Below are 27798 nucleotides of genomic sequence, written 5' to 3'. Positions count from 1 at the left end.
ACAACAAACCACGTTAAAAGGAATCAAGCTGTTTTTTTTTTTAACATGGTGGTCCAAGACCATCTAGAGAACAGTTTGGACCAGCTAATAAGCTGTTTTTGCTGGTTGAAGCTGGTTATTAGTGGTCTAAACTTGTTATTAGCTAGTCTAAGATGGTTATAACCAGCTAGGACCATCTTAGGCCAACAACAAACCACCTACCAGCTTAAGGTGGCTTTTCGATCAAACATTAATGAATGTTTCCTTGGGTGTTTTTTATTTATTATTATTCAATTTAAAATTGATTGAGTTTGAGAAATACCTAGGTGTTGCAAAACAATGTTAATTTCTTCATTTTCCCATCATCACGCAATAAAAAATCATTTCAGTGATAAAATGGGCCCTATTTTAACGATCTGAAACACAAGTATCAAGCGCAAAACGCAAGTAACTTTGTGGACGGGTCTTGGGCGCTGTTGCTATTATACCGGCGGGATAGATGACTCTTGCGCCCGACGCAAATCTAAAATGGGTTGGTCTGAAGTAGCTTCATTATTCATAGGTGTGGTTTGGGCGTAACGTGAAATAAACCAATCAGAGCGACATCTCACATTCCCTTTAAGAGCAGGCGCGCTTGTTCTATAGCGGATTGCTATTAAAATGGCGGATTTGCCAGACGCGCGCCAGGAGCGGTTCACAGCCGAAGAGACCGACGCTCTCGTCAGGGACGTTGGGGATGGAGAAACACACCCAAATTAACTTCGGTTAAACAGGCGTATGATAATTTGGGTAAATGTGTAAGCTAGATGTATGCTTTTATAATAAACTGTCTATCTATCTATCTATCTATCTATCTATCTATCTATCTATCTATCTATCTATCGTAATAATGTAGGCTATGATTTGCAAAAATGAAAACTGTCTGTGTGTAGATGAGAGAATCAAAGTGTATGCGCGTTGTGCACACGCTACATTGATTATGGCCAAGCATGCGCCCTTAAAATAGCATATGAATAACATGCGCAACACACCACTGACTTTAAACTAGTTTTTTTCGGTCTGTGGCGGAATTGTTTTCTAAACCTGCAAAATAGCATGAGGGAACGTTTGCACGGGAACACGCCTCCTCTTTGCGCTGAACCGCCCCGGGGAGCGCAAGTGTATTTCTTAGTTAACCGACATGCGTCTGTGGAGGGAAAGGTCCACTGTGCGCGGGTGCAAAATAGGAATGATACATGCGTCGGTGTACAAAGTCAATTGCACTGGGTGCAAGATAGGGCCCAATATCTGGTTCAAACAACGGACTCATCCATGACAGCCCTCCTTTCATCCGCCCATTGGAAGCCTTTCTTCCTTCCAAATGTGTGACATCATGACAATTTAATAAGCAATGCTCTTTTGCGCCATCAGCGCAGAACCCATTTTCACTGGACCCTGACATTAAAGTCAAGCTTAAATAGAAATAAATGATAGTCTGTAGCAAGTTCCAGTCTCTAATGAAAAAAGAATTCAAGTTTTCTCAACCTCAGCACTTGCTAATGCATTTAAAAAAATGAGCTCTCATATTTAATTTAACTGGTGCTAATCCCTAAAATAAGAAAGCCATGAAACTTTCCTTAGCCTCTTGAGATCAAGAATGGTAGAGTCAATGCAAATGACCTTAACAACAACAAAGTGTAAATTAAACAATGTCCAATGACTTAATGTGACTAAATGATAACATGTCTCACTGGTGCCAGATGAATCTCTGGCTGTAACAGTGAACAGTGTGAGATTATCCACATTAACAGCAGCTGTCTGTCCCTTCACATTTAGTCCAGTCTGAAACATTGCCACAGATCTCAAGGAATCCATAACATGTGAAGTCTCCATATCCATTCTGCCCATTGTGTCTGGAATGTGAGGGGCTTTCCAGTCTACTGCCAATCCAACTCCTGAGAACTTGACCAACTGTGTCTCTCCTTCTAACAGAAGGCACACATCTCTAAAAAGTACTAACAAACCTCTATTTTACAGGACAAAATAAGCAGGTATTACTATATTTGCATTTAGTTTAATTAATTTATTAGGTGATGAATGAGGAGATACACATGTGTGCAAATATATACATCTGATTATTTTATTTTAAATAATTATGGATTGGATTTATTTATTTATTTATTTATTTATTTATTTATTTATTTATTTATTTATTTATTAATTTGGAGGTCCCAACCAAGTACAAATTGTTCAAGGTGCACTGCAATGAAAAACGTTTTTGAGGGGTTTATTTTTTTACGTTTACCTTGTCAAAAAAATATGGCTATTATTCCTAATGGATTTAAGGAAAAGTTATTTAAAAAAAATGCTTAGAAAAAAACATTAAATCTTATTGTGTTGCAATGACAGAAGCATCGGTTAAAACATAATTGTGCACTATATCAAACATTCACTGCATCCCAATATGGTGAAAATATTACTTAATGGTCGATAAAAATACAGTTGCCTCACTGACTTTGTTTGCTATTAGTTCTAACAGTGAATTCCTTACATTTTTTAACTCTGCATAATGAAATCAATCTGACTTTGAGACTGTTGAAATGTGTTGCTTAAACAATGATGTCTGTTGGAGAGATTAAACCAGACAAGGACTCGAACTTGGTGCCAAAACAAACTCCTGTCCTCTCTACAGGAAGGAGGAGAGTATAAAATGAAAAGAGAGGTGAGCAGAGGGCTGCAAAATACTTTTATCCCATTGTTTCACAGCTTTCTCTTTCCAAAAGCTTCATTAGTATTCCAAGCAAGTGTGGAGGTTTCCGGGTTTAATTAAAATCTTAAAATGTAATAACCTGGGAAACTCTAACAGGTATAATTCTCAGCATTTGGTCCCTCCTCCTTAAGCAAGTTATCTTTTCACTGTCCGTTTCTCTAGCATCTCTAATGGCTTTCTAATCATGTTCCACAGAGAAAGTCCCAGTGACACATCATGCTGGAAATCAGCCTACCGGAAAACACCTTCCCATGACTACCCTGACAAAGAAGTGCTTGTGCACAAACACATGAAATAAGGTGATGAGCCTGAGCGTCCCATCAAGCCCTCAATGGAAACACTAGTCAGGTTACATTCGGATGCACATCTTTTCCTCTATGTTTTGGACTTTTGTCCACACTGAAATGTAATTTTGTCCTGCAAAAACTGAGCTTTTTGAAGACGTTGGATACATTTGAAAACAGCATTTTGGCGTGGACTGTGACAATGTAGGTATTTGAAAATGATGAGCATTTTCCGACAAGTGTGGACAAAAAACTTTTGGAAAAAGCTTGAAAACACTAGCGTGGTACGAAGAGCCCTTTGAAATGAAAACGCCATTTTCAAATGAATCTTGATTAATGTAGACGTAGATGTAAAATTTCAACGCTATAATTATAGACTAAATAACAAAAAAAAACAAAAAAAACATGAGATCATAATTCTGGCATCTACAAATCTTAATCCGCTTCCCGTTCTGGCTAGTCATCTACACAAGAATTTATCTATTACAAATAGCCATTCAGTTATACATCAGAGCAATTTGCTATAGATCATTCAGCCCCTTGATACTCGTGTTGTGGTGCTGACATGCTTTCAGGCCATTCACCAATAGCTGGCCTCCCAAATCTCACAAAATACATTTGGAAATCCCTGGGCTAAAGTCTGGCTCAGAGAGATCAACCTGAAACAACACGGGGGTGATTTTTTTAATAAAGCCCCTTTTTGAGAGGGCCCTTCTGCAGTGACTCTCATCTTAAGACCATTAACAAGAGGTGGAGGAAGTCCTTCACCTCAATTATGCTTGATCTATTAATCATTACCTGCTCGCAGCTGAGTGCAGGCGGGCTGACCTTCGTGCAATGTGGAATCAGAGGCACGCCAGGCCTCCTCCTTACACAAACAGCCCGAATAAAAGGGAAGTGCTCCCAAAGACCTGCTACCCTCATTCCCAAACCTGCCACACACACAATCCACAGCATTCGACTGGATGACCTGCACACTCATTATTCATGAAAGACCACCAGCACTGGACCCTCTTGTCCTCAGGATAAAGCTCAAGTTGAACTGGGCCCCTTGAACCAGCTTGCCCTCATGACAGGCAGAAAACTGAAGGACAGCTCAGAGGTGGAGTGAATAAATGAAAATCATCTTTGTTACTTTTCATTGATGCAAAAATGGGGAAGGAATTGTTTGGGCATCCAGTGGAGTGGATCTTAAATAAACGCAGCTGATAAAAATTACAGCAGGCAAGAGATCTAATTAATGAATTAATCATTCTTTTTAACCAATTAATTTTAATGAAGTCGAATACTTCCCTACTACAGTATATAGTATGTGTAAAACAGTACGCCAACAGAGTAGTATGTCTAAAAAACTTGAAAAAGTATGTGACAAGTACCCTGATGACCTACTACTTCTGCCAGAGATTCTGAAGTGTGCATTCGATGCACACTTTAATATCCCATGAGGCCGTGGGAAAAGATTTGTGAATGGCGGTGAATTGAAGCAACTGACGCTGTAGGTCACATGACAGTGACAACATGGTGGATGTAGTACATCCGAATTTCATTCAACCTACACACATTCATACTATAAAGAACATACTGTACTTTTTTAAAGGTCATGAAGTAAGTTTAAAACCAAATGTAGTACCTACTATACAGTATGCGATTTCAGACAGCGTCAGTGATTCAGATCTTAGAACAGGTTCACTGCAATTAACAGATTCACCAAAAGGAATTTGACTTCTCAATACAACTATCAGTTGAGCAGATTCATGCTTTCATTCTCTTTGAACTCAAGAAAGAAGTATATTTCATCACTTCTTCCTCAAGTTCAAAAGCTGCTGCAATACTTAACACATGAAGCCATGCCATAATTTTTTCTTCCCAACTTTATTTTGCTTTCCAGCTATTCCTTTTTATAGTTAGTCTGACTCACCCTATTCAAGGGATCAGAAATGCAAGAGATCACAAGTTTGAAACAGGTCCATTTCAGTTTAACTGATTATCTTAAAGCACAATGCAAGCTTCTACTATTGTGCAGCTTGGCGTTTAATAAATTAGCATCCACATGAAAACAAAGTCAGAGAAACACTGAAAAGCAGCATGTTTACACATGTCAATTTCAGAGTAAGGAGAACATTTGATTTACCCTTGCAAGCCAGACCTACATCAAGATGTTAGGTCTGGCAACTCACCATTGTCAGGGCTCAATCTGAGGGGCGGGATAAACGCCTGTCTTTCAAATTCGCTCTGCATGCAATAGGACAGCGCTACAACCAACCAGAGCATTTTCCCAACAGTGGAGCTAGTTGATAGATTAAACTTTTGCCGTATCTGGCCCGGAAAAACTATGAACATCTTCCTGTTTTAAGAATGACTTAAGTGCCGTTCTTTGTTCTTTTCTCAAAGAAAAGCTTAACTCCAAGTCCCCCAGAGTCACGGACAAAGCCAATTCGAAAGACCGCTGTTCGCCAGCAGCAGCTCTTCTTTGTTTTCAAGTAGCAGGGAATTCACGCGGAAACGTCACAACTCTGTCGTCATTATGTAAAGCCCGCCCACCGACTCTATACACGATTTGATTGGCCTGACTAGAGTTTGTTTTTTCCAGCTCGAAAGTCAACGGAGAGTTGCTAGACTACCCTGGCTGCAAAATAAAATTTGCTGCTGCTAGGGTGCATCTAGATTTCTAGGCTACATTTGATTTGTTGTATCGCCAAAATCTCTACTCTCAAAGTTGATCCACTGGACTTCTGAAAAAAAATTGAAATAATTTACTCACCCTCATTTCATGACTTGACAAAAAAAAAAGCATAACACTATCCGTATATCTATATAAAACTATCCACACAGGTCCATGTAAATTATTGCTTCAGACGACTTGGAATAAAGCAAGATAGTTTGTGTGAGAAACCAGCAGAAATTTAAGTAATTATTCACTGATAATCTTGCTTTTCAGTCACTATTCACTTTCATTGTCCAGAAAAGAGCAGCTCAGACATTCTTCTACACATTTAGTGTGCAGAAGATGTATTTTATGTATTTTTGCTTGATGAACTTATTAACCCAAGTTTAAAAAAAAATGATTTCATGTAACAACCCAAGTGGGTCTGTTTCCGCATGGAGAAAACGGGGTGGGAGTGAGAACTCAATGCCTCTAGGCCTCTACTCTAAGCATTCCAGTCTACACTTGTATCAAGAATTTCTTGTTGCGTTCTCTTGTTATCACATTTCACCCTCCCAATCTTTTCATTACAAACAACGTTTTTTTCTCCCCTTAAGAAAACTTTGGATTTGACGGCAGTATTCTCAACTTCAGCTTGGAATCTCTTCATTTCTCAGTGCTATCTAACCTGTCAAAGGTGAGGAGAGAGGAGAGGATACATTCGGCAGGCTGGCAGGTACAATCTTGTTCTTTCCACCACACACACTTTTTTGCTGTAGGTCTAAAACATGGATGCTAAGCAGTGAAGGGAAAAAATGTACTCTACACTAAAAGGTCATGCTTTATTCAATCATTGATGGATAACTTCAAATATTCCTAAATCAGTTTAGCCAACAGAAAATGAACACCATTAGTCACCATTCCAAGTCACTCAGCCTTCAGGGCAGCACTTTTTATTCAAGGCCTGGTTTATTGTATACTTGCCTAACCATGTCAAAAGCAAGGTCAGAACCACTGTTTCTGAATGTTTTGAAGTACACCGTCTCTGTTTACAGACTCTGCCATTTTGGAATTAGAATTCGCAAGCTGCGTGTTTAACAAAACCGTTGCCCATTCTGAGCACAGCTGTTTGCTATTTGTAGCGTATACTTGAGCATCTTGTGTGTAAAATGAGATCCAATCCCATTATAATATAAAAAGAATCACATTTGTTAAAAGAAGCACATGGTCTCTCATTAGCCAGAGCAGCGTTTATTTTCAGAGGCCAAACACTTAACCCACCAAGTGCAAATGCAAAACACGGCACTCTGCTGAATTGCCCCCTTATCAAACCTTTTAAGATTTTAGCAGCCTCTAAAAAAGACAGTCTTCTACTCTGCAATGGCTTGTGCCAAAAAGCACAGCACTAAAAAGAAGTAAACTAAATCATACAAAAAAAAAAAAAAGGAGAAAGGGGACGTTTTGTGCCCTGAAGAAACACTTTTCCGATTTGTGCTCGATTCTATTAAACACTAGAAACCAATGAGGACTCATGAACCATGTAGTCTCAGTTTCAAAAGGGACATTTTCAGAGGACCTGATGTATATTGGACACAAATATTGCAGGCGTGTGCTTGATCTACCAAAGTCTCATCTGATTAGCTAACTTCGGGTCACCCAAAAACGACATTTCTGTCAGAAACAGAAGCTCAACTATAGCTGGTGACATGAGAGATAAAACTTCATTGGTTCACGCAGGAACAGATCTCACTGGTTGTCACGCATCAAGCAAACACGTTTAAGCCTCCATATTTGATGTAGGCCTACTCTATGTGTGTTCACTGGTCAGTGTTTGTGAATAAACGCCTAATTTAAATCTGTTTATGATAATGTGATTGTGTCTCTTCAGAAGATTTGGATTAAACTATTCTATTGATATGGTTTTCTTTTACAATATCTTGATGAACTTTTTGAAGCCACAAAGTTTTGGTGAAATGGATTTTTACTGTAGGAACAGAAATCCCTTAGGTTTCATAAAAAAAACATCATTTATGGCTTAAAGATGGACGAAAGCTTAATGGGTTTGGAATGACATGAGGGTGAGTAACTGATGACAGAATTTTCATTTTGAGGTGAACTGACCCCTTAAATCAACTTCTATAGGATATGTACAGTGTTTTTTTTTTTTACCAATCCTCCTGAAAACAGTTTACAAGGAACCATGTCGCTAAAAAGAGATCTGATTTTCCTAAATTTGCCCAACTAGTGGCAAAATAATCAGGGGAAAATACTCAAGAATATTTAGTTTACTTTCTATATAGTGCCTTAAACAATTCTTAAACAAACTTGTCCATTTAACTATGTATTCTAAGTTATTCTAACTTTTGAAATTCAATCAAGCAATCCTCCTATAAAAGTGGTGGTTCCTTGGCCAGAACAAGCTGCAAAGTGGGCCAGACTTTATGTTGATAGTCGAAAGTCTACTATACAACCTGCCATCCAGAGAGGATGCAAAGTGCCAATTTACAGAATCGATTGGACCTATAAGACTGATGTAAGCTTCAAACGCTTTGTTGTACTCAAGAATAATGTGTATTTTCTCTGCTTGTACGGTTGCAAGCATTGTAAAGCACTAAACAAGATTAAACTACAAGCAGCAGTGATTTACAAAATGGAAAAAAAAAACTCACCATTTATAGTAGAAAGACAACCACTATTTCACATTTACATTAATAAAGCAAAAGCACTTTGAAGAATCACAGTACTTTGACTTTGGACAACTGTCTGGTCTAATTTATATTATTTCTTCTTTCCCACAGAGCCAAACTTTCCTCTGACAGTCTGGCTTGGAAACGAATGTCATCATAACACAGAAGCAGGGGCCCTTATGAGGGCCACATAGCTTGAAGCTATGCAGTTACGTTTTAGTATCTCCACTCTCTAACTCTATAAATGATTTCCCTCAAGGAAAGGTAGAGGTTTGGACTTTCACTCAGATTAGTCAAAGGCCCTGCAGGTGCTCAGTTAGTGAACAGACACACCCTTCGAGAGCACTGCCACTGACTATCAGCAACTGATGGCTAGTGACGGCACACATGATATGCTTTGCTTTTAAGGCCCCAGGCCCAAGAAATCCAATGAGAAAAAATTTGAAAAACCTTTTTGGAAAGCCATGACTGCTGTATTAATATAATGTAAATGGTTAATGTAATGTCGCAATTTAAAACATGCACCTCTACATTAGGTAGAATGAAGATGCAGTAAGAGCAGAAAACACCACCTGCTTTTGCAATCAGGACTACCATCACCACCACAGGAGCTTTCTAACTCTCAAATCTCTGCACGGCAAGCAGACGTGAGTTACAGCTTATGCTGAGTCAGGAAAGCGTTTTTACCTTCAACGCAGTGCTCTACCTCCTCCAAGTTGCGGAGAGTAATCCTCATCAGGCTTGAGTTGAGCATCAGTTCGTTCTTGTGGCTCGGCCACATGTACTCTGGGGCCAGGTTGACAAAGAAAATGCGGGTATCTCCGGTGGCCACCTGATTGTCACAAATATGGGGGTCCCCGAAGCCGCCGATCATGACCTTGTTTCCTCCGTCCAGCAGCACCTCTCCATTCACCATGGTCTTGCCTTTCAGGTAGCGCCATACCCTGACCTTTAGATGGGGAAAGACAACATGAGATTAAGAAAACACCATTTCCTGCAGATCAAGGTCACTCTTGCACATTCCAGAGCGGCCACCTACCGCCGGCTGCATAAGGCTCTGCAATTTAACTGCACCATCATACGTTTCTGATACGTATGTGCCTCAGTGGGGGTCCAAGAATGAGAGAGCACATTAAAAATAGGATTTTTAAATATTTAAAATCAAATGAAAATTTGTGATGTGGAATGAATAAGAAATATTTAAAGAAATATGAGATTCTGCACTATAGGTTACATATTAAATCTAAGCAAATTCATGAACTCCTGGTCAGGTGTTCAATGATGGATAACAGGTTTTACACAAATAAGTGGAGTTCAATTTCTGCTGTCATTAAATCCAGATTTTTCAATTCAACTTTTTACTCAAATTGTTATGCTCATATATGTGTAATTTTTAAAAATGTAAAAAGAAGCAGTTTTCACTAGTTGTCTAAGCTTTGCAGCGACATATCTCGTCCATCACACAATGAAATTATGGTATAAGAGCAGCAATTTCAGATTACTCTTCACAGTTTTTATGTCCTAGTGATTAGTTTTTGCAAGACTTTTGATATGCGTAACCACATTCTGATACTTCTAACAAAGTAAGTCCATGATTACATGATAATTGAATATAATTGAACTCGAAACACTAATAGAGCTTGAAAGGACATCAAGTCACAGCAAAGGCTGAGGTTCAGGTTGCTTGTGTATGAAAGCTCAAATTACAAGTGGATCAAAGTAGGACTGCGCAAGTTGACATTTTTCATTAACTGAGGTAGAACCAATGTCCTCACATAAGATAAACCCATTAGGAACAGTTTAATAAATATCCCTTTTATTTACAACGGGTGAGGTGCTCATCTAGACAGCATTTTACATGTTCCCATGATATGCTGCGAGTTTCTGACCAGGACAACTCAAATATTGGACTGGTAGCTTTTGTCTATAACAGGTGATATATATTGCAACACAGCTGCACAGTGACAACAGATATTCACGTATAAGCATAGACTTGCCATATTATGTGTTATTAAGTACATATTTACCTTTTTTACTTTCACTTTGATTCATGTAAAGAGTGGCTGGTGCGCAAAGTCTTACCTTACAGGAATAAGTGTTGTGCACTGGATCCATGTTCAAGATCTCCTCTACAGTCCCGGTTAAAACTACATTCGCCTCTTCTTCTCTTTTTTCCAGCTCTCTTTCTGAACAACTTCCATGACAACGCTGACTCAAAATCACAAAAACAACAGCAAATGACCAAACGGGCCAATAAAACGTCTTTCTGCGGAAAGAGCCCATGGTCAAACCAAACGGATAAAAGAGAAAGTTACGAACTCTTAATGCAAACGCCGGACGAGTTCTGCAGCAAGTTTGATATAAATAATAATACGACCGCGCGCCGCACTCGGTGTTCTTCAAACTTCACTGCGATCTACTCTCATATCTGCGCTGAGTGAACGCGCGAGCATCAGCCGGCAGACAGAGAAGAATAGAGAGAGGAACGAGGAATGCCGCTGCTCACCCCCCTCGCGCACACACTCGCTCTCCTTTCAGAATGACGCTCCCTTCACAGAGCATTTGCATGCAATCTGAATTGCTGATAAAAGCGACGGAGGGGGTGATTTCAAGCGCACGAGAGAAAAGCGTGTGTAAAACGCCACCCCTTGGAGAGATTGCGCCAATTCGGACACCAGAACCGCTCTACAGGATTACAGATGGAGTGAACAGCTGAATCTTTGCATTTTACTCTCATATGAATATACACAGATGTAAACAGTTAGTAGTCACAAACCCCGAAAAGAATAGCATTTTCAAGCAATTGGTTTGATTTGAACGTGATTTATGAGAAAAAACAATCTGAAATGTATACATTTATTATTTCAGGATAGATTCAGGGTTTGGAATACAAGATTACTTAAATCACACTTCAAAAGTGAATATTTACAGCCACTTAAAACAGGGACAACAGCAGTCAGATTCATTGAGAATGTAAACTCAGATTTGTATGGTAGTTGTAGTCCTCGTACCTGATAGCCACTTACATTTTTCTAAAATATAGAGGCTTAAAGGGATAGTTCTGTCAAAAATGAAAATTGTCATTAATTCTTTTGTCAATAATTACTCGCCCTAATGTCGTCACAAACCTGTAAGACTTTTCTTCATCTTCTGAACACAAATTAATATTCTTTTTGATGAAATCTGACAGCTTTCACACCCTCCATCGACATTGCAACTGCCACTTTGTAAAACTATATGAATCGAGCGTCATTCTCGCGTTACGCAGCACGTTTGAGCTTCAGTAAGAACCAATGAGGTTCATTCTCGTGTTAAGCAGCATGTTTCAGCTTCAGTAAGAACCAATGAGGTTCATTCCTGTGTTACGAAGCACGTTTGAGCTTCAGTAAGAACCAATGAGGTTCATTCTCGTGTAGCCTAACGCAGCACGTTTCAGCTTCAGTAAGAACCAATGAGGTTCATTCTCGTGTTAAGCAGCACGTTTGAGCTTCAGCAAGAACCAATGAGGTTCATTCTCGTGTTACGCAGCACGTTTGAGCTTCAGTTAGAACAAATGAGGTTCATTCCTGTGTTACGCAGCACGTTTGAGCTTCAGTAAGAACCAATGAGGTTCATTCTCGTGTTAAGCAGCATGTTTCAGCTTCAGTAAGAACCAATGAGGTTCATTCCTGTGTTACGAAGCACGTTTGAGCTTCAGTAAGAACCAATGAGGTTCATTCTCGTGTAGCCTAACGCAGCACGTTTCAGCTTCAGTAAGAACCAATGAGGTTCATTCTCGTGTTAAGCAGCACGTTTGAGCTTCAGCAAGAACCAATGAGGTTCATTCTCGTGTTACGCAGCACGTTTGAGCTTCAGTTAGAACAAATGAGGTTCATTCCTGTGTTACGCAGCACGTTTGAGCTTCAGTAAGAACCAATGAGGTTCATTCTCGTGTTAAGCAGCATGTTTCAGCTTCAGTAAGAACCAATGAGGTTCATTCCTGTGTTACGAAGCACGTTTGAGCTTCAGTAAGAACCAATGAGGTTCATTCTCGTGTAGCCTAACGCAGCACGTTTCAGCTTCAGTAAGAACCAATGAGGTTCATTCTCGTGTTAAGCAGCACGTTTGAGCTTCAGCAAGAACCAATGAGGTTCATTCTCGTGTTACGCAGCACGTTTGAGCTTCAGTTAGAACAAATGAGGTTCATTCCTGTGTTACGCAGCACGTTTGAGCTTCAGTAAGAACCAATGAGGTTCATTCTCGTGTTAAGCAGCACGTTTGAGCTTCAGTAAGAACCAATGAGGTTCATTCCTGTGTTACGCAGCACGTTTGAGCTTCAGTAAGAACCAATGAGGTTCATTCTCGTGTTAAGCAGTATGTTTCAGCTTCAGTAAGAACCAATGAGGTTCATTCTCGTGTTACGCAGCACGTTTGAGCTTCAATAAGAACCAATGAGGTTCATTCCTGTGTTACGCAGCATGTTTGAGCTTCAGTAAGAACCAATGAGGTTCATTCTCGTGTAATGCAGCACGTTTGAGCTTCAATAAGAACCAATGAGGTTCATTCCTGTGTTACGCAGCATGTTTGAGCTTCAGTAAGAACCAATGAGGTTCATTCTCGTGTTACGCAGCACGTTTGAGCTTCAATAAGAACCAATGAGGTTCATTCCTGTGTTACGCAGCACGTTTGAGCTTCAGTAAGAACCAATGAGGTTCATTCTCGTGTTACGCAGCACGTTTGAGCTTCAGTAAGAACCAATGAGGTTCATTCTCGTGTTACGCAGCACGTTTGAGCTTCAGTAAGAACCAATGAGGTTCATTCCTGTGTTACGCAGCACGTTTGAGCTTCAGTAAGAACCAATGAGGTTCATTCTCGTGTTAAGCAGTATGTTTCAGCTTCAGTAAGAACCAATGAGGTTCATTCTCGTGTTACGCAGCACGTTTGAGCTTCAATAAGAACCAATGAGGTTCATTCCTGTGTTACGCAGCATGTTTGAGCTTCAGTAAGAACCAATGAGGTTCATTCTCGTGTTACGCAGCACGTTTCAGCTTCAATAAGAACCAGTGATGTTCATTCTCGTGTTACGCAGCACGTTTCAGCTTCAATAAGAACCAATGAGGTTCATTCTCGTGTTACGCAGCACGTTTCAGCTTCAGTAAGAACCAGTGATGTTCATTCTCGTGTTACGCAGCACGTTTCAGCTTCAATAAGAACCAATGAGGTTCATTCTCGTGTTACGCAGCACGTTTGAGCTTCAATAAGAACCAATGAGGTTCATTCCTGTGTTACGCAGCACGTTTGAGCTTCAGTAAGAACCAATGAGGTTCATTCCTGTGTTACGCAGCACGTTTCAGCTTCAATAAGAACCAATGAGGTTCATTCCTGTGTTACGCAGCACGTTTCAGCTTCAATAAGAACCAATGAGGTTCATTCCTGTGTTACGCAGCACGTTTCAGCTTCAATAAGAACCAATGAGGTTCATTCCTGTGTTACGCAGCACGTTTCAGCTTCAATAAGAACCAATGAGGTTCATTCCTGTGTTACGCAGCACGTTTCAGCTTCAATAAGAACCAATGAGGTTCATTCCTGTGTTACGCAGCATGTTTCAGCTTCAATAAGAACCAATGAGGTTCATTCTCGTGTTACGCAGCACGTTTGAGCTTCAGTAAGAACCAATGAGGTTCATTCTCGTGTTACGCAGCACGTTTCAGCTTCAATAAGAACCAATGAGGTTCATTCCTGTGTTACGCAGCACGTTTGAGCTTCAGTAAGAACCAGTGATGTTCATTCTCGTGTTACGCAGCACGTTTCAGCTTCAATAAGAACCAATGAGGTTCATTCTCGTGTTACGCAGCACGTTTGAGCTTCAATAAGAACCAATGAGGTTCATTCCTGTGTTACGCAGCACGTTTGAGCTTCAGTAAGAACCAATGAGGTTCATTCCTGTGTTACGCAGCACGTTTCAGCTTCAATAAGAACCAATGAGGTTCATTCTCGTGTTACGCAGCACGTTTCAGCTTCAATAAGAACCAATGAGGTTCATTCCTGTGTTACGCAGCACGTTTCAGCTTCAATAAGAACCAATGAGGTTCATTCCTGTGTTACGCAGCACGTTTGAGCTTCAGTAAGAACCAATGAGGTTCATTCTCGTGTTACGCAGCACGTTTCAGCTTCAATAAGAACCAATGAGGTTCATTCTCGTGTTACGCAGCACGTTTCAGCTTCAATAAGAACCAATGAGGTTCATTCTCGTGTTACGCAGCACATCTGAGCTTCTGCAAGAGTTTTTTTTTGTGTCAAGCAGGTTAGGTTGAGTTTCTGTTTATGTTCGCTGATAAACGTTTATATGTGAATAAAAGCCTAAATTCAATCGGTTCATCATATAAAGTAATCTAGTCTCTTCAGAAAAGTTGGACTAAACCACTCAATTCATATGGATTGGTTTTATGATCATTTTATGAACTTTTTGAAGCGTCAAAGTGTCAGTTGCATTATAGCAACCAATGAAGGGTTAAAGCTCTCAGACTTCATCAAAAAGATTTTCATTAAAAAGATTTTCATTTGTATTCCGAAGATGAGCGACAGTCTTACAGGTTTGGAATGACATGAGGGTGAGTGAATGATGAAATAATTTTAATTTTTGGGTGAACTATATCCATTTATGAATTCAAATTTGAGGTAAGATGGTGTGATGTAGGCCTATACTAAAGAAAAAGATAATAAAAATTAAACAATAATAATAATATATTGAGAAATAAGATGTAGGCCTATTCAATAATTAAAATTAAATAAAGTATAGGCAAATTTTAATCATTACAATTTGACAATGCTTGTAATTACATATTAAGCTCATGTTATTCATTAAAATTACTTGATACTTACTGCAAAAATGTACACTGGAAAATCCACTGGAAAGTACAGTATCTCCCAAAAAAAGTAAAAACAGTAACCTTGACACAACAAATTGTAACAACTTTCATCTTAACATCTTGAAACGGAGATGAGTAATGATGTTACTAATATGAACATCATTCTGACACGCACAGGCATTAAAAATCTTACTGTCGCTTCCAGTTCTAAACTGACAGTGCATAACTTTCCAACCTTTCAAAAGCTGTAATTTCACTACCAGTCCATCTATTCCTGGAAAATGACAGGGCGTGGAATCTGTGGTTGCACTGATATATTTGTAGAAATACTCTCATTTTAATGACACTGTGTCCTGGTCCTTAATTCTTATATACCACAATAGCCAGAGATTTAAAAAGTTTATTTAAAATACAGGTTTTTCATTTGGGAAATGGTTACATTATTGGCAATGTGTGAATTATTACTTCAGACAGCTGCTCTGTATAAATAACTTTTAATACATTATCAACGCGATCAACTTCACAAGCAGTAAAGTTTGTCTAAACTAAAGTTTAACCACTTCCTTTCCATTTTTAAACACTTATATGGTCTTAACTTCTGTTTGCTGAGATATTTAAGAAAGAGAGAAAGTCTGATTTGTGGCTATGAGTTTTTATACATCCAATAAAACAAATCTTGTCCTATTCAGCTTAGACTGAAGTCCTACCCACCCACTCTATCTCTCGTTCTCTTTCCTGTAACATAATGAAGTCAGCCCACATAAAGCCCATTACAGTCAAGCTCATTTGAGAAATATCATTCAAACTGAAATATCACCCCAGCGAAATCACTCAGTCTACTTTGAAACAAGCGTAGGAGTTCAACATTTGTGGAAAACTATCGCTGTACTTCACAATGCAAGAATGTAATATAGCCTGTGGATTGATGTAAAAGCAAAAGAGACGCACCTTAAGCCGCAGACACCACTTTTGAAATTCAGGTAACAAACCATCAGCATCTGTCTCAGCTCGAGGGCTTTTAACATCACAACAACAGCTCGCTCCTGCCCACAAGCATGTCACCACAAAAGGTTTTATTTAAAAATAAAAAACAAGGAGTCATTAACTGCATTTTTCTTTTATAATGTTCAATGAGGTCCACTTATAATGTTATCAATATCAAAAAAAATTCATTAGAAAAAAATCGTAATTTAGTAGTAATAGGCTATTCTGAATCCTGTTATTCTGTAGCCGTCATTACATTTTGAAAACGTTCGATGCTGAAAAATATCTCGTTCCATAGTTGAAACATTTGCCAACAATTTATACTACATTTGCTTGGACATATAAATCTTGGTTGTGGCAAATAAAGTTTAAGTACTTCAAGTTATCACAGTCATAATTGACAACGGATGATTTGCGGGGTTTCTTGTAAACAGAATTATGAATGAATAAACCATCATTCGTAGCACTGTCCTTCTTAGAGGCTATTCATCATTCATCCTTTTCGATGAAGTGAAATACGTATTTGCAGTGTCGTGTTGATGATGCTCACTGAAGCTTTTATTCAGGATTACAGCTAATGGCTTTGATCAAAACAATCAAAAAAGCAGCATTATCTACGTGCTTTCTTCCGTATCCGATAATCCAACGCATTAACCCCATGAATACCAAAGCAAAGGAAATAAAAGCACATCACAACTATATTCACAGTTTTGTCTTGCGACATTACTGTCCAATGTAGTCGGCAGTCGGCACGGCATAATTTTTTATTTTCAGTCTCTCTGAAAAGCATGCGTCGAACTGTGTCGCAGTAAAAAAGCGAACAAACACAATCTGACTGGAACTGGAATAAAGTTTATCCACACTTTCTTAATATTAGGACCACAAGAAAGGCCATGCAAAGACTGTTTTTCCACAACTTGGCACTTCAAATCCTCTTGAAATCCCCAGAGGCATCTATCGTTTTGTAATCCCGTGTTGGCTTGCTTCAGTCTCGTATTTACTACTACATGACATGCGCGAATCTGTGGGCGGGGCTAAAGAAGCAATGATATAGAAGTAGGCATTGATCATCTGCCAAGGCAGTTTTTTATCACACTATGACGAAATAATCGGACAAAAAATCCGAACCTAGTCGTTTTCTGAACTTGGTGGTTTCAATAAAAGATGTTTTGAGTTCTGAGTACAAAAATCTCTTATATGTCAAAAGATCAAGGAACATTTGATTTCTCAATTCATGACCCCTTTAACAAGCTCACCCAGAGGAGACATTTTCTTCAGCACCATGCCAGTCAAAGACTAACTAATGCAATTACTGTTAAATTCAGATTAGCAATATTCCTTCTAGTCATTCATGAGTTGGATTTTGCTTCCTAAGCTTCCTGGTGGCTGGCATTCCCACTTCTCACTATGGTATGATGGGGGATTCTTACTTTATTCACAGAGTGATGATTGATTGTAATGAGGGTTAATGTGGTGGAAAAAATTAAAACAATTCATGGCTTGTAATACTGGAGATGCAGCAGATCTTGCTGAATCGTGTACAGCTGCAGTGTTTGCACTACGGTCTATTGGAAATGATTCAAACCAGGCCTCATCATTCAAACAGTTCTTATAAAAAATACAAGCATACACAGTGATTTTCAAAAGAGTTCTCCGTTTTGCCTTTGTTTTGCTACAGAAAGAATATAGGCCTATAATAATTCATGAGTCTGCATCGCTTTCTCAAAGTCAACAAAGCTTGACTGTAGAAGATTACAATATTGCTGAGACACTTTAGTGCTTAAATAGCAAAGAAGAATGAAATACGTTTTCCTACAGATGACACCATCAAAACGATCCCCGTTCACACGGATCCGCGAAAACGATTAAAAACGCTGTATAATTCTGCCAGGCCAGTAGACTTGGAACTTTGGCGATGTCATTTTGTAAAGAAAAACGACGCACCTATAGACTGAACACGTAATGTGCATGCGCATGATGTCACTGTATTCACAATTTAGCATTTTTATAGTTTACACGGAGACAATAATAGTATCTTTTTCAAAAACCTGCACTTTGAAACCCGTGATGAAAAATGAAAAATGTCAACTCGTTTTCAAAAGTTTGTGTTTTCAGGACCACAAAACACTGTTGCTGTGTAAATTGACCAAAACGTCTTTTTCTAAAAAAAAGTTTTTAGGAAACGGTGTCATGTAAACGGCGCCTCAATTAAAATATATAATGGAATGGAAATCTTCCAAAGTCTCTATACACAAATGGCTCAAAACGAGTCACTTTTATCTGTATAGCGCTTTTTACAATACAGATTGTAAAAATCTATTAAATTAAATATATCTACTAAATATTTTTTTCTTTGATTATAAGAAAAAAAAAAAAACGAAGATGCACCTCTCTTCAGTCTTGTCAGTCCAGATCTTATTTCTGATGTTGCTACTGTTTGTTCCTAGTGGTGTGTGTTGCAATTACAATAATGTCTGTCAGATGTCTATTTGTTTAATTTAGGGATTTTTAAAAGCTTTGTGGGCTCTAGTTTAATGCCACTCCTAAGTATTACAAAGATTGTGTATTTTCATAAAGACTAGTGTAAGCCATAAAGAGATTTTGGCCAAGCATATGATTGTTCCCATGTGTGGTCTCTGACTCTTCTCTCTGTAAGCAAAGCAAACTGATTTGTACAGACAAAATCACATACTTATTTTTCTTCTTAATCCTTCAGTTCTCTCCAAACATCTCAGCAACACAGTGTCTGTCAGCTCAAAGTGAAAGATGATATTTTGACCATTCAAGCTAGACAACTAGCTTTTCTTGCCAGTGACCCAGAATGTCTTTGACGTGCCACCAAAAACACCCCTGCAGTGCCAACAGCATGATAATGCCAGTCAACTTCTCACTAAGATGTGTGGCATTTAGCAATATGTCCGTCAATGGCACTATGTCACTGCTACACTGAGCGAAAGCCATATGCAAACTTTAACGAATATTTATAAAGCACCGTTTTCAATAAAACAACACTCAGGTGTACTGTATTGGACTGCATCACAATGACTAATGCCTGTTAATCCTGTAAGATCATTACAAATCACACTGTACGACATGGATCTAATAAACTTGGGTACGACATGTATGTAGACTGTATGATGATGACACCTATTGAATCACAGTCTACGACGCAAGAAGAATAAAACGTCATCAGCATGCGCTAGTGGTAAACAAATAGAGCAAGATGACCCACACTTTAGGAATATGTATGGACGCGGTCATGGCTAAGGAAAAGAGGCCAACATGGCATGCCAATTTTGCAAATGAAGCTTGAGGTAAGTTTTAGCGCTATGTCGCATTGATCAATACGCCATTTCATGTTGCATTTTTATTGGCTAGTCAGTAGACGTAGGCCATAGCAGCAAACACTGTGAGATGATGATCATGATAAATGAATCGCAGGCTATCTTTGGTTGCAAGACCGTGATAACAACCATCTCTGATACTCTCTCACTGTACGACAAAGGACCACCATTTAGGAGGCACGGTCACAGAAATCGCCATGATCGGTCATCTTTCTTCTGGGACAGCCCAAAATCGTACCGGGCATAAGAGAAATCAGATTTGAGCTCACAGAGTCAGGAAAAAAATGACAAAAACATTAAGTGATCTTAAGGCTTGAATACCAACACACACGACTTTAAAAATCTGAAAGTTATCAACCAATTGCCAACTATGTTAATGATAACAGAGAAAAACTGGGCATCATACACTGACAATCACATACTGTAGACTTTCAAGTTGTTCCGAAAACAACAAACTCGTGCAGAAACATGTACCTCGTTGATAGAACACACATGACATGTGAATCGGCTCAAAATATCAAACATGTCTGATGTCCTCTGACTGGATGGAATCATAGTCTGGAGCTTAAAAAACAATCAACCAACTCCGACTGCACAATATCTGCAGACTGACTAGCGTTGATGACTCCAGGCTGTAAAAACTTGTGTACTAGAAGTAGTGATTTGAGCATTTAGCAACACATTGTTCAGAGCAAGAATCAGAGCGAGGGCCAAAGTTGAACACTTTATTGTGATAAATGAAGCCACAGATCATTGAAAAAATGGTGTTCCTATCCTTTCACATGGAGCCAAGTACTGCAATCCAAACACCAAGAGAGAACAGAGCAAACACACAACGATAGCAGCTTATAGCCAGATGTTGTTGTGCGTGGAGGTGTCAAGTCTAAACAGGAAGCGGTTTCTCACACCTGTTGTAAGACTGTTTGCTTGGCAGGAATTTCTCCCTCAATTATTTCCCTAGCAATTTGCCGCATTCAGTGCATCGAAACAAAAAGCCCAGCTCAAGTCTTCTACGTTTGATTTGTTTGACTAGAGATGCAGTATTTTCTATGGTCTCTCAGGGCACTAAACAAATAGACAAAAACAGACCATCTGGATGGATTGTGGTCTGTAGTGAGTCTGGACCAGACTGACCATGTGGTCTGCACAAAACAAGTCAAGTCTGAGGCTATTAACTACTAAAATACTACTTACTGTACTGCCTGTTGTTCTTTAAAGTGAAACATGCAACAGTATTTGAAACAGTATGCATTATGCATTTTTTCAAACAGTATTGTCACAGCACACAACCTCACTATGCGGCATGTTAATTCAATGAGTCCATTTAAAATAAAAATGTTGCATGTTTAATACAATTTTGCATAAAAAACATAACTCTTGGCATAAAATATTGTAATAAAGTATATAAAATTAGATATTAAAAAATTCAGCAGATATTACTTTTGTTCATTCATTAGGCCATTCATTGAGTGCTTTGCATTGGTATCTTGCATTATGCGGTACTGTTGCATACTGATGATTTCAGCAAATGTAATAGGCCAGGTATTTCATACAGAAGATTTGCATACCGTGTACTGCATACATAGTATATACTTCAGAAATAGTTTTGAGTGTTCTGAACGTGCTTCGGACTCCTTTACACCCATACATTTTACCACCCTCATACACATCTGCATTAGGCTACTTCAACACAACCTTGATATATTGCCTTCCACTTAACCTTGTAACATTTGCTTGTAAAGTGTCAGGCTTTACTCTGCTTAAAGCCCCTGAGTATCACAAAATAAACACATTGACTGCCATTAGCGTCCACAATAGTAACGTTATATGTGCACATAAAAAAGTTGTTTTCTTTATTTTGATCTCAGCTGAGTGACAGGTTTCCCGTCCTCGCACCAGTCATACCAACACGCCATCATCAGAGAAGAGAAGTGCCGTGGCGTTGCTGCATAAGTTATTTTGATTAAAGATTACGAGGGCACATTAATTAAAACAAATATATATATATAAAGTGTGTGGATAAATCAATAATAAATGCTGCAACGTTCTAAAAAGAAAATAAGAACGTCAATTTTGTTTTCATGGTGACTTGATGCACCACAAATCTGCTGGAAAAGCTAAATTGAATTAGACTTATATTCTCACTCCATTGCTTTTTTTTTATTGTTTTAAGCATAAACGCATGCACAAATATTTCAAACGGATCACTAAAATAAATAAATATTACCTGTGTCCATATATGCGGTTATGATTACAACCCGATCGTAAACTCCATTTTTGATCCAGTAGGCTACTTTGCTGCACCAGCACCTATCACCCCCATTTTTTTAGCATTTTTGGGAGGAGTTCAATTTACCATGTGGTTTCAACAACCAGATGCATTTACACTTGTCCAGTTTCGTCTGGAATGCGGCCCAGACCACCTCCTGAAGTGGTTTTAGCGATCGGATTCAAATCCGCCTCGAATGCGTTTCGGAGGGCATTTACACCTGGTCTTTTCACGATCTGAGAAAACGCATGAAGTGGCCAGGTGTAAACAGCCCCATTCAGACACCCAACTGTAACAACTATGGTAATAAGGACATTGTTTTAATTAGTATGTCTAAAGCTATTCTGTATTTTACCTTTCTTGCGCAGTAGCCTAGTCCACGCCATCAATCACAAATGAATGAGTTGACTGACAGCATAAACGCCTGGCCCACATTAATGAACTGTCCAATTGAAAATGGATATTCAAATGACGCAACGTCATTTTCTTCCTTTAAATGCCTTCTAAATGATTATTATTAATCCCCCCCCCCCCCCAAAAAAAAAAAAAAAAAAAAAAAAATATATATATATATATATATATATATATATATATATATATCTCAGCTAAGTGACAGGTTTCCCGCCCTCGCACGTTCGCACCAGTCATACCAACACGCCATCATCAGAGAAGAGAAGTGCCGTTGCTGCATAAGTTATTTTGATTAAAGATTACGAGGGCACATTAATTAAAACAAATATATATTAAGTGTGTGGATAAATCAATAATAAATGCTGCAATGTTCTAAAAAGAAAATAAGAACGGTCAATTTTGTTTTCATGGTGACTTGCACCACAAATCTGCTGGAAAAGCACAACTGAATTAGACTTAATATTCTCACTCTATTGCTTTTTTTATTGTTTTAAGCATAAACGCATGCACAAATATTTAAAACGGATATAATATAATATAATATAATATAATATAATATAATATAATATAATATAATATAATATAATATAATATAATATAATATATATAATATAAAAAACATAATATATATATATATATAGCCTAGGGTGATATCAGCTAAATTGGGCCACTTTTTGGTATCGTTTGGGACAATAATACGATACCATATATGCCTTTTCCATGTGTTTTTATGATTAATAATGACTGTTTTGATCATTTTGTGTTGACATTATGTAATAAAATATAATTATTTAGGCCCTACAGTTCTTGAAACATCAGCTGTGCCAACTTTTTTTGCATGAGCAGTTTCAGGTAAAATGGGCCACGGTTTCAGGTAAAATGGGCCAGTCAAACTGCAAAGGGAAATATAGTAATTTATCATCAATTTTAATTTTAAAACACAATTGCTTATACAGCCACATAACATTTAAACTGCATTAAACAAACATATTCATATGTGCCATTAATAAAAAAAAAAAACATTTTGGGTGCAAACCCACTTATTCGAATGTGCAATTAAAAAAGTCCATTTTGGAACAGCATAGATCAGTGAACTGCTGTCAGTTGTGTGTGTGTGTAACTATATAACTATATTTAATTAAAAATATACATTTTTGGGTTGGCTTGGGTTGGAAAAATATATTTATGTAAATATACACCTTAGATGCATTAAGCAGGGTAAGAAGATGTAGTAATATGCCACTCTTGAAAACAGTGTGCATTAGCTGTTAAATTGTAATATATTTAAAGATAAGTTTAGCAGAGGATGATGATGTATCAATATGTGTGTGTGTATGTATGTATATATATATGTGTGTGTGTGTGTGTGTGTGTGTGTGTGTGTGTGTGTGTGTGTGTGTGTGTGTGTGTGTGTGTGTGTGTGTGTGTGTGTGTGTGTGTGTGTGTGTGTGTGTGTGTGTGTGTGTGTGTGTGTGTGTGTATGTATGTATGTATGTAATTAGGGGACATAAATGGAAACATGTGACTATTATAATAATTATTTAATTAAATATAGTTATTTAGTTGCACACACACACACACACACACACACACACACACACACACACACACACACACACACACACACACACACACACACTCAAACACATGTGTATGTGTGTTTGTGAGTGACAGAGATGATGGCCCATTTTAGCTGAAACCATGCGGCCCATTTTACCTCAGTGGGTTAAGGTAAATTGGGCCGCCAAGAAAAACATCACTTTTTCAAAAAATATGTTCATATACCAAACTAACAACATTATTTCTGATTGATGCCATCAAGACAGATATTATGCATAGTTTTTTTTATGTGCATGTTTTTTTTTTTTTATAGATTTATCATCCTTATAATAGTTTAGTTAGATTTGGTATGCCAGGCTACTTACCATGCAGCTTTCTGTCTTGATTTGAATTATTGCCCAGCCCACCATAGCAACCATAAACCAATAAAATCACCTGTTACTTGTCAAGCACAGTTATGACAACAGTTTAAAATCCTTTGCAGTCATTGGCTCTAAATTCCAGAGGGACTGGGACCCCTAAACCTTAAATGGCCCATTTTACCTGATGGCCCATTTTACCTGATATCACCCTATATATAATTTTTATTTATTTATTTATTTTTCTGATTTCAAATGTTGTGTAATGTTCGGCCGTCCTGGATTCCACTTCAGATTTCAAGAAAAAAAAAATGCGAGAGGAAGCCAAATTTCCCTGCTTCCTCATATGTGTAACCAACCAATCATTATTAAGGCCGACAGGTCAAGCCAATCAGCTTTCAGTGTCACTTTAATCCGTGATCAAGACTGATTGAGGTTAAAATGCTAGTATGCAACAGGTGAAATCCAAAGCAAGTGACGTATGATATGGTCAGATTTCGGTGTGGGTGTTATGTGTGCATTCAATTGCTACAGGATATGTCTGCGTCGTGATTTTGTGCTAATTGATGTTTTTGTTTCTCCCATGTGCATAATGATGCAGGCCATTTGTCTTTTCTTGTCAGTACAATTATTCTCAGCAGTTGTATAGTTCTTGTAATGATTATCTGTTTTTTTTAAACCGTCAAAGAGTAGAATGTAGTTGTTGTTTTTTTGTTGTTGTTGTTTTTCTGTTTCTCTAGAAGTGTGTTTCTCTTTAGCTTTAGGCAATTTTATGTCCCAAACGTTGATTTAAAGGATTAGTTCACCCAAAAATGACTCACCCTTATGTCATTCCAAAGCCATAAGACCTTCGTCCATCTTTGGAACACAAATTAAGATATGTTTAATGGGGGAAAAAAACACACTGTTGGCTATTTATCAGCCAGCTTCTGCATCACACGCATGCATCGTGGTGCTCAAGTGAACAGCGTCGGCCAATAATGAGCCAGCATTCTGACACAGAACGTGGAAACGCTGCATTGTGTTTACTACGTCAACAGCGTAGCAGACTGACATGGAAATGATGAGACTGTTAAATAATGTTGTTTTTTTGTTTTGTTTTTTGTGCATAAAGTATTCTCATCGCTTCATAACTTGGGTTGGGTTGAACCACTGTAGTCACATGGACTGCTTTAACAATGTCTTTACTACCTTTCTGGGCCTTGAAAGTGGTAATAATGTTGCAGTCTATGGGGGGTCAGAAAGCTCTTGGATTTCATCAAAAAATCTTAATTTGTGTTCCAAAGATGAACGAAGGTCTTACAGGTTTGGAACAACATGAGAGTGTCAAAACCTTGCTACTTTTACAAATGTCTAATGTATGAATTGTTTAATAAAGCATTCCACTTGTCCCAGACCCAGACATGAAACTTTCAATCTTAAAAAAAAAAAAAAAAACTATTTATTGCATTGAAGACCTATAATGTTCTATTTCAATAAATGAATCATTTGAATTAGATTATTTCAATATTTATTACTATGAAAATAATTGTACAAATTTTTACAAGAAAAAAAAAAACATTTAGTGTTAATGGTTACCGAGGAGACATAGTGTCAGTGAAGACTTGAGATGAATGAAAACAAAGATTAATCTTAGTAATTCCCCCTTGTGAACAGAGTATTTGAATTGATGTATCCAATCAAGCTCTATATTGTCAAATTGTACAATATTTCTAGAACAATGCTGTTGCATTCATTATATTTAAAAAAAGTAATTTACTACAGAATGCTGTTAAACACTGTTGGATGTTGTTAGTACACAAATTAAATAAATGAAAGTTTGAAAAGTATGTTTTAAGAAGGGCAAAAGTTGAACAAAACGCACATAGACTTAGAGACGCCACTTCTCACTGCTCATCCATATCTTGCATTAGTTTCTGAAAACCTGCTGTTCTTATGCTTCTATTTCTCTGAAAGAGCACCATCTTTCAGCCTACTATCAGCGGGGGGAGACGTTTTAATTCAAGCTAATTTACAGTGGCGTGAGAAAGTGAAGTGGCCTCAGCGGACTCATTTCCTAATTGAGTGCGCGCATCTTGCCGGCCTGAACACTCCGTTAATAAATTGCTCCATAAAACTGATCTGAGCTCTAAATCATGTCTGCTCTTCTCCTTGTGCTTTCTGCGAACCACTCAGGAAACATGGACATATAGCCTCTGCAGACATTGACTCAGGGAAAAATATCTACTCGTTTTATTATGACAAAGCTTGTGCTTAATGTACAGTGTAATGTTATAAATCATGATGTGCACTCTCATAGACTGACTCAACAATTCCAAAGAGTGCTGTATGGGCCCAGAGACAAGACAAACCACTTGGTGCGGGAAGGATTTTGGAGTCACTTCAGATGATTCTTCCAGTTTTGACGGTCAGTTTTGTCCTGCAGAGTTTAGTTCCATCCTTAATGAAACATGCCTGTAACTTTCTTTCATTCAATCCCGAGGACTAAGCTTAGATTTTTCATTTCAAGTGTGTTTGATTCGGGATGGATCTAAAACTGGACGTTGTCATTGCAGGTCTTTCAGAGACTGTCCCCATCAGTGATATAAGATAAGGCCTGCTCTTGTCTTCTTTTTTCAGTCAAGGAACAACACATAGATAGATTCCGAAGGGTCACTTAAATCTGAAATCTGTTAGTTTTAATAATCAATCAATATAATATAAAAGACCCAAAGTTGAAGAAAAATCCAGAAGTGGCTCTGAAATCCTGACGTGTCTCATATTTATCATGCACAGCACTGAGTGCACTTTGAATGTCTTGTAGCTTTATCCGTTCATAAATCACTGTTAGGGTGAACAGCATGAGCAGTCAGAGACTTCAATACAATCAGTGGGGTCAGAATGGGACAGAGGAACTTGAGAGCTCCTCACAGCCCAATCCGCTAATGGGCCGTAGCGCTTCATTAGGTAATTGCAGAGACACAGCCTGATGGCAATGATTTTTCGGACTGATTAGTGCTGACACCAGCTGGCCCTGTGATGGAGTAGATGTCCAGACTTTTGCGTAGAGGTCAGATGATTTGCTTCATCATGCAGTGACAGAAATTGTGTGGCAGAGAGGTGATCGTATGAAGAGCTCTGCGCGTACTTCCCCATAACAGAAAACAGCATGTTGCAACAAGATGCAGAGGAAACGGTGAATCATGTCAGTACTTATATAAGCGCACATCTCTCAAATAAAGATGAGTCTGAAAACTCTACAGTATTTTTCTTTTGTTTTCCAGTAAAAATATCTAAACATCCAAATTTACTTGAGAAGCAAATTAGAGCAGCTAGGTTAATGTGACTTGTTTTCAGAAAATGCAGGCTATATAAAAAAATTCTATATATATATTAATATATTTGTCTCGTTGTCTGATACAATTTGCTTCTCAGAGTGTCTTATGTTCTTGTTTTAATGATGTTTAGAATAGATAATCTTTTTTTTTTTTACTGGAAAACAGACAAAAATCCTGATTAAGAAACATTTTTTGGCAGTGTCTCAGAACAGCAGAAGTAGCAGCCAGTTAGGGCATGTTCCTGATCCATATTTGTTCCATGTTCTCTGAATGACACGCAGTGCCCAGACCACAACGCCTGCAGCCCTGAATGTGTCAGCAGTAAAAAATGCCTCCGCTGTATCCGGGGCCCGTGCCACAGCA

General features: G+C 38.3%; 1 protein-coding gene across 4 annotated transcripts in view; it reads right to left on the bottom strand.

The window, feature by feature from the left end:
• agrn (agrin) overlaps nucleotides 1-10913 on the bottom strand; it is a 242049-nt gene extending 231136 nt beyond the window's left edge. For all 4 annotated transcript variants that reach the window (XM_081386438.1, XM_081386442.1, XM_081386436.1 and 1 more), the window contains exons 1-2: nucleotides 10426-10913; nucleotides 9031-9292 (exon numbers count right to left, since the gene is read on the bottom strand). In XM_081386438.1, the coding sequence (XP_081242564.1) occupies nucleotides 9031-9292; nucleotides 10426-10626 (463 nt within the window). In that variant the 5' untranslated portion in view covers nucleotides 10627-10913. The remainder of the gene's footprint in view (nucleotides 1-9030; nucleotides 9293-10425) is intronic.
• Between the last annotated feature and the right edge of the window lie 16885 nt (nucleotides 10914-27798).

This window comes from Scardinius erythrophthalmus, assembly GCF_964197995.2.
Source record: "Scardinius erythrophthalmus genome assembly, chromosome: 15".
In the NCBI taxonomy this organism is placed as follows: domain Eukaryota; kingdom Metazoa; phylum Chordata; class Actinopteri; order Cypriniformes; family Leuciscidae; genus Scardinius; species Scardinius erythrophthalmus.
The sequence above is the reverse complement of the archived record's forward strand: the minus strand, read 5'-3'. Positions and strand labels throughout refer to the sequence as shown.